Source organism: Oryx dammah, unplaced genomic scaffold (genome assembly GCF_014754425.2).
Source record: "Oryx dammah isolate SB20612 unplaced genomic scaffold, SCBI_Odam_1.1 HiC_scaffold_12, whole genome shotgun sequence".
In the NCBI taxonomy this organism is placed as follows: Eukaryota; Metazoa; Chordata; class Mammalia; order Artiodactyla; family Bovidae; genus Oryx; species Oryx dammah.
Window position 1 is genome coordinate 51,397,270 of NW_024070196.1, and position 7,198 is coordinate 51,404,467.

The 7,198-nt window shown below is 44.2% G+C and overlaps 1 protein-coding gene across 1 annotated transcript in view; it reads right to left on the bottom strand.

Annotated features, from left to right (window-relative positions):
• The window catches only part of TCTN2 (tectonic family member 2), a 30,434-nt gene extending 24,131 nt beyond the window's left edge, over window positions 1-6,303 (bottom strand). The window contains exons 1-5 of the mRNA XM_040250661.1: window positions 6,048-6,303; window positions 5,765-5,872; window positions 5,257-5,333; window positions 3,776-3,971; window positions 1,705-1,805 (exon numbers count right to left, since the gene is read on the bottom strand). Coding sequence (XP_040106595.1) covers window positions 1,705-1,805; window positions 3,776-3,971; window positions 5,257-5,333; window positions 5,765-5,872; window positions 6,048-6,129 — 564 coding nt within the window. The 5' untranslated portion in view covers window positions 6,130-6,303. The remainder of the gene's footprint in view (window positions 1-1,704; window positions 1,806-3,775; window positions 3,972-5,256; window positions 5,334-5,764; window positions 5,873-6,047) is intronic.
• Between the last annotated feature and the right edge of the window lie 895 nt (window positions 6,304-7,198).

Below are 7,198 nucleotides of genomic sequence, written 5' to 3' on the forward strand. Positions count from 1 at the left end.
GAGGATGAGATGGCTGGATGGCATCATGGACTTGATGGACGTGAATCTGAGTGAACTCCGGGAGATGGTGATGAACAGGGAGGCCTGGCGTGCTGCGATTCATGGGGTTGCAAAGAGTCGGACATGACTGAGCGACTGAACTGAATTGAACTGAAAAGGTTAAACATGCAGTTACCATGTGACAAAGCAATTCCAAGCCTAGGTAACATAACCAAGAGAAATGGAAACACATGTCCAAACAAAAACTTGTATACAGGTTTATATTCTTGTATCATAGAAGCATTCTTCATAGTAGCCAAAAAGTGAACACAATCTAAAGGTCCTCAGTTGATAAATGGTTAAGCGCTCTGTGATATATCTACACAACAGAAGATGATTCGGCCATAAAAAGGAATGGAACACTAACACATGCCACAACGCAGGTGACCCTTGAAAGCATGATGCTAGTAAAAAGACGCCAGACACAGGGACTTCCTCGGTGGTCCAGGGGCTAAGACTCCAGGCTCCCAGTGCAGAGGGCCAATCCCTGGTCAGGGAACTAGACCCCACATGAGGCAACCAAGACCTGGCACAGTGGAATAAATATTTAAAAAAAAAAAAAAAAAAAAGCCAGACACAAATCCTACAGACTGAAGGATTCCATTTACATGCAATGTCCAAAAGAGGCAAATCCACAGACACAGAAAATAGATTAATAGTGACCTGGGAAAACAAACTAGTGAAAATAACAGAAAAGAAGCAGACTCACAGATACAGAGAACAAACCAGTGGTCACCAGTGGCGAGAGGGATGGGGCAGGGGGCAACACAGGTGTAGGGGATGAAGAGGTACAAATGACTACGTATAAAATAAATAAGCTACAAGGATATATTATTGTACAGCACAAGGAATACAGCCAATATTTTATAATAATAACTATAAATGTAGTATAACGTTTAAAAATTGTAACTATGTTATACACCTGAAATTTACATAATTTGCAAATCAACTATACCCAGATAAATAAATATACTTAATTTCTAGTGAAAACAAACCTAAAACAGTCTGGGATAATGGGTATGAACGAGAGTGATTGCAAATGGACACATGGCTTCTTTTCGGGGGTGTTGGAAACATCCTCAAATTAGATTATTGCGATGGTTATATCCTATAAATATACTAAAAAAAAAAAACACTTAAAACATCTGTTTTTCTCTCCTTTTTATATTTTCTTAAAGGCGTTCAAGTAAGACATTAAAATCATCCTCTCAGTATCATCACAATCAGGACTTTATTCAAACAGACACATTTTTTTTTTGGTCCATAATTGCTGCTTAGTCACTCAGTCATGTCCAACTCTCTGTGGCTCCACGAACTGTAGCCCACTAGGCTCCTCTGTCCATGGAATTTTCCAGGCAAGAATACTGGAGTGGGTTGCCATTTCCTATGCCAGGGGATCTTCCTGATCCAGGGATTGAACCAGTGACCCTTGTATCTCCTGCACTGGCAGGTGGATTCTTAACCACTACCGTCACCTGGAAAGTCCTTTGTCCACAAACTAGGCTGAAAAGGCTAGATAAGAAATCACTCAACTGGAAAACACGACATACAACCTCAGCTTTTGAAAGACCACGCACTAAAATGCTGTTGATGGGGACCTGCTGGTGCCCTCCACATGCTATCAGGTACCACAGTTTTTGCACCCAATAATCAGAAAGACCATACCTGGTCACAGCAGCAGCGAATGTCACAGGCCCCCGCTGTCAAATTGCAAGGGCAAGGGCCAAGGGGCTGATACACCTGGTTAGGAATGACAGTCACATTTTCTGAAAAGTACAAACAACAGAGAAGTTCAGCTGTGAAACACTGATGAGACATGGCCACATTTTAGACACTCAAAGAAAGCTGAGTTGTATTACAAATCACCATTACCAGTATTCCACATCAAGGTGTCCCTGAGATGGGCTATATCTACTGAGGCCTGTATCTACTCCTCCAACAAAAACCCAAATAGGAGAGAAGGTCCTAGTTATACAAACTGAAGAAGTCACAGTTGATCTTGAAGATGATCAAGTCACTAAGATTTGCAAGTTAAGACAAATGCAATGCACTGATTTTTCCATACACTGCCCAACTCCTTTCATAACACAGACTGATTTTTAGCATTTACTCCTCCAAATCCATTACCTCTTTCAACAGATAAAGCTGAAGCCATGACCTAAACGTCCACTGACAGATGAATAAAGATGTGGTACATATAGACAGTGAAATATTACTCAGACATGAAAAGAACAAAATGGGGTCATTTGCAGTAATGCGGATGGACAGAGTCTGTCATACAGAGTCAAGTAAGTCATAAAGAGAAAAACAAATATTGTATATGAACGCATGTATGTAGAATCTAGAAAAATGATACAGATGAACCTATTTTCAGGGCAGAAATAGAGATGAAGACGAAGGGAACAAATGTGTGGACGTGGAGGGTGGGGGGAATTGGGAGTAGGTATGCCCACTGCCACGTGTAAAACTGATAGCTAGTGCGAACCTGCTACAAAGCACAGGGAGCTCAGCTCGGCGCTCTGTGGCGACTAGATGAGTGGGAAGGGAGACCCAAGAGAAGGGGGTTGTATCTATCCACATACCTAATTCACTCTGTTGTACAACCTTGTAAAGGAACTATATCACAATTAAAAAAAAAAAAATCTGAAGCCATGGTGACATTTCAGTTTATCTAGAAGCCATCTGACCACAAGATCTCATTTAACTGAGCCACACACTCAACCTCAAGTCCCATCACACTGTGAATGCAAATTTTCACATCCTGATTCTGGTTCAAGTGTGGGGGAAATTAGTAATTTTCACACTGATTGGAAAAGGAATATATTATATTACATTTTAGCCTCCTAATTCGGAATCCAGAGACTAACAGTTGGAAAGCTATGTACGCGATTATTTGTGTAAACTCTATGTATCAGTCAACTTCAGTAACAGGATAACTGAAGCTTCTAAAGAACAACTATTATATATTCTATGCTATAATATAGTAGAACCCTAGTATGTCAGTGGTATCAAGAATAAGAAAGTCCAAATAAGAGATCATGTCACAAGGGTAAGGGTTTGACCCTCAGTATAATCAAATCCATGAGACATAAGCAAGGCACTTTAGAATAGGGTTTTACTATGTGATATATAGATAGATATTTGTGAATCTATCTATATGCCTCCCACATTGTTGGCTAGCTTCCTTGTTACCAAGCATACTGCTTACCTCCTGGCTGTCCTTCCATCTTTTTTCTTGTTCTGATCTCTGTCTGACTGGGTGCAAAATTTTTCATACCTTCATGGGGTCAGAGTGGACATCTCATAATTACCAATATATACAGACTCTAATTTTCCTAAGTTTGGCTATTTGTACAAGGACATTCTGAAATATTACCTAACTATATTTAAGCATATTTTTTAAAAGAAAAAACAGTTGCTGCTCTGAGTGGTATAGTTACTATTAAGCCCTCCTGGGCTTAATAGTTTTCTTTTTTGGCCATGCTGTGTGGCTTATGGGATCTTAATTCCCCAACCAGGGATCGAACCCATGCCCCTTGAATTCAAAGTGAGGAGCCCTAAATCACTGGACCACCAGGGAATTCCCTGGAAACTTTTAAAATAAGAAAATTAAACAAAAGAAAAATAAGTTTAGGAAAGCAAGACAGACTCACGAGCGAAGCACACAAACTGCATGGCACACACTTACATTCAAACGTCTGCAGTAAACGTTTCGATAGTCGGAGACTTTACTTGCCTGATGCATTTTGGCCCAGAGAGGAGTTGGCATAAATTTCCACATGAATGAGCAGATGTGCTAAACAGGATGTATTATGAAAGGCTGAAACAAGAAGAGTTTGGACAATACACGGGGCCTCCAGGAAGGGATCTGTCTCATTAGAGGAACATGATTGCAGAGCCCTCTTCAACCTCACGGTCACTTCCAATGAATTCTGAAAGGAAAATATCACTGTACTTTATATGGTGATCAAAACGGCATCTATAAGAACACATAAGGTTAAGTCAGCTCAATCTGCCTCCATTCATTTTACAAAAGGCAAACTGGACCAAGGATGACATCATTCTGCTCAATTTTACCCTGTAAACCTACAGCAGTACACAAGCCCTGATTTCTAATCCTCAGCTGAACATACAAGCAAACAAGTTGTGGCTGCTTGTTGTTTGGTCACCAAGTCGTGTCCAACTTTTGTGACTCCATGGACTGTAGCCCGGCAGGAGTCTCTGTCCATGGGATTCTCCAGGCAAGAATACTGGAGTGGGTTGCCATTTCCTTCTCTAGGGGATCTTCCTGACCCAGGGACTGAGCCCAGGTCTCCTCCATTGGCAGGTGGATTCTTTACCACTGAGCCACCTGGAAAGCCCTTTGGCTGTTTAGAGAAAGCTGAACACAGGTCTGATAAAGGTATTTGTCTGGCACCTTTATTATCCTACCGGCAGAAGATTAAATACACACAAATAAAAGTCCATGGAACAGGCCCTGGTTCCTAGGGTGCAAGCAAAGTCTGTCTGTCTCTTTTATGTTTGGAGTTGATGTTTTGCAGATACTAGGCACTCTATGAAGTATCTATTAAGTGGAAAATATTTCATTTCTCCAGGCTTGAGTGTCTTACACATAAGCCCAGAGTTGGGTGAGACCAGCAACTCATGAAGCTCTTCTGAGTCACAGGTTCATTTGATAATCTGACAGAAGCTGGAAAGCCTCTCATCAGAAAAAAAGGCACACACACATAACTTTATACACAATTTTAGAGAGTTCACAGCTTTTTTTTTTTTTGCCTGTGCCATGCAGTTTGTGAGATCTTAGCTTCCCAACCTGGGAATGAACCTGGGCCCTTGGCAGTGACAGCATGTTGTTCTAACCATGGGACCACCAGGGAATTCCCTCACAAGCTTCTTGAAACTCATCCAAGAACCTCTGGGCTGAATGAGTGCCTACAGGATCAGATAGCCCACAGTTTCATGGTGGTTCCAAGCACTAAGTTCTATCTTGTCTGATTAAAAGAACACTGCAGAGGAAGTTCCCTGGAGGTTCAGTGGTTAGGACTCGGCGCTTTCACTGCCTTGGTCCAAGTTCAATCAATCCCTGCTCAGGGAACTAAGACCCTATAAGCTGCTCGGCGCAGTCAAAAAGAGAGAGAAAAAAAAAGCGACACTGCAGGAGCCCCAGATGCAGGACTCCACAGATGCTACTGAGAAGGTTTCCACCTCTGGCCTTACCACAGTCGGGGTGACAGTCAAACTCCAGTCTCCTGTCTCATTGTTCAGCTCGCCACAGGTGGGAACTGGCAATAAACCTACAGGAGAGATTAGAATGCAAGAGAGTATTGCCCAGCCACCAAGGGATGCACTCTGGAGTCAGATTTTCTAGGATGGAACACCTTTCCAAGCCTAGGACTGGACTCTTTACAAGCTGTGTGACTTTCGACCAGGGACAACCTCTCTGAACTTCAGTGTCTTCATTGGTTAAAAGGAACTAAAAGACATTACTGTTCTTATTAGGAAAATGAGGTGATGTACTTAAGTACATGGGATAGCTCAGTGAATGCTAACTTGTAATTTCAAGCTTTCTTTTACTCTTCCTGTCTGTTGGTCCTCTGGTCCACAGCAGCCCCCATCCCGACTTTGCAGGGGACAGCGCCAAAGGGACTCAGAGGATGCCACCTGGCCAGCCTTCTTGGGCGGCCTGAAGCTGGCCCAACCTCCTCCCTCCTCACAGACTCTTTACCCATCTCGTCCCGCAGCTGGGTCAGGGACACAGTCACATCCTCGGTGCCTCCGACCAGAGACGCGCTGACCACAGGGCCGGACATGCGGATGACAGAAGGAATGAAAACTAAGCGGGAAGAAAGGGACAAGGAGGAGTTAATAGTTGCAGAACCCCTGCCTAGGCTGGGTGGTGGCTTTCTTTGCGGTGTCTTCCGCAGCTCTGGCGGCAGTCCCAGATTTGGCTTCAAGACTCGTCCTCTCCTTCATCCCCGTCCTGCAGGGCCCTGCCCCGCCTTACATACCCAGGTCTCCCCTCAGCGGCCTCAAGACGCCTTGCAGAAGGAGGAGTCCCAAAAGCAAAGGGACCGGCGGCGACAAACGCATGCCGAGGGCTTGCCGGGCCTGCACAACAGGGCTGCGCCCGCCTTAGAAGACTGAAAGCGCTGGGAGTCGGAAGTACTGCCCGGGAGGCCTGGCCGCCACCATCTTGTCAAGCGAACGCCTGGAGCTATGGCAACCACCAATCGGCCGCCGGTCTGACGAAAGGCGAGCCGTGATTGGACCAATCACGAGCAGAGAGAGCCCGCCCTCAAACCCATCCGCAGCAGCCTAGCCCTGCCACAGGCCTTAGGTCCTTCTAGCTGCCTCACTCCATGTAAAGGATCACGAAAAAGTAGGAGTCCGCGTCTAGTTTAAAACGCCGAGTTTCTCCAACATGGAGTTAATTCAGTCATTCTGCAGTTAATGCAAATGCGAGGCCGCAGGCACTGGGTTCTAAACAAGCAACTTTTAAACTTGATTTTTTATGAGAATTTGGGGGGAGGGACAAAAAGGGGGTGAAGTTGCAGTGCTGTAATGTTCTGTTGTATTGTTTTTATTGTTCTCCGTTTTTCAGAGGTTTTGTCTGTTCCTACCACACAGAATGAGACAGTGAAGGACAGGGAAGCCTGGCGTGCTGCAGTCCGCGGGGTTGCAGAGTGGGACAGGAGTTGGCAACTGAACAACCACCACATAGAGCTCTCAGATCTCTGAAAGTAGGTCTTCTCAAACTACACACACGAAGTTTTAGCACCATTAGAACAGATGCACAATTACCAAAATTCTGCCTGGGGAAAAAAAAATCATTTTTCTATGTCAGTAGCCTCAAAGGATCGCAAGCGTTATCATAGCTCGGTGACTTAAAGGTGCAGGGTCTGAGGTTGGACTGCATGGTTTTAATTTCACCTTCCTTTATGTTAGGTGATCTTGGGAAAGTCACTTAACCTCTCTAAACTTAGGCTTCCTCAGCTTTATTTTTCCCCCCTCATCTTTAAAGGAGGTAATAGTCTCTCCCAAACAGGGTTGTGTGAGCAGTGAGGCAGCACACCTAATGAGCTTAGCTTAATGCCTGATGTACAGTAAGTACTCAAGAAATGTTCATTCTGTTAGCTGTCAGATGAGCGGTAAACCAGTT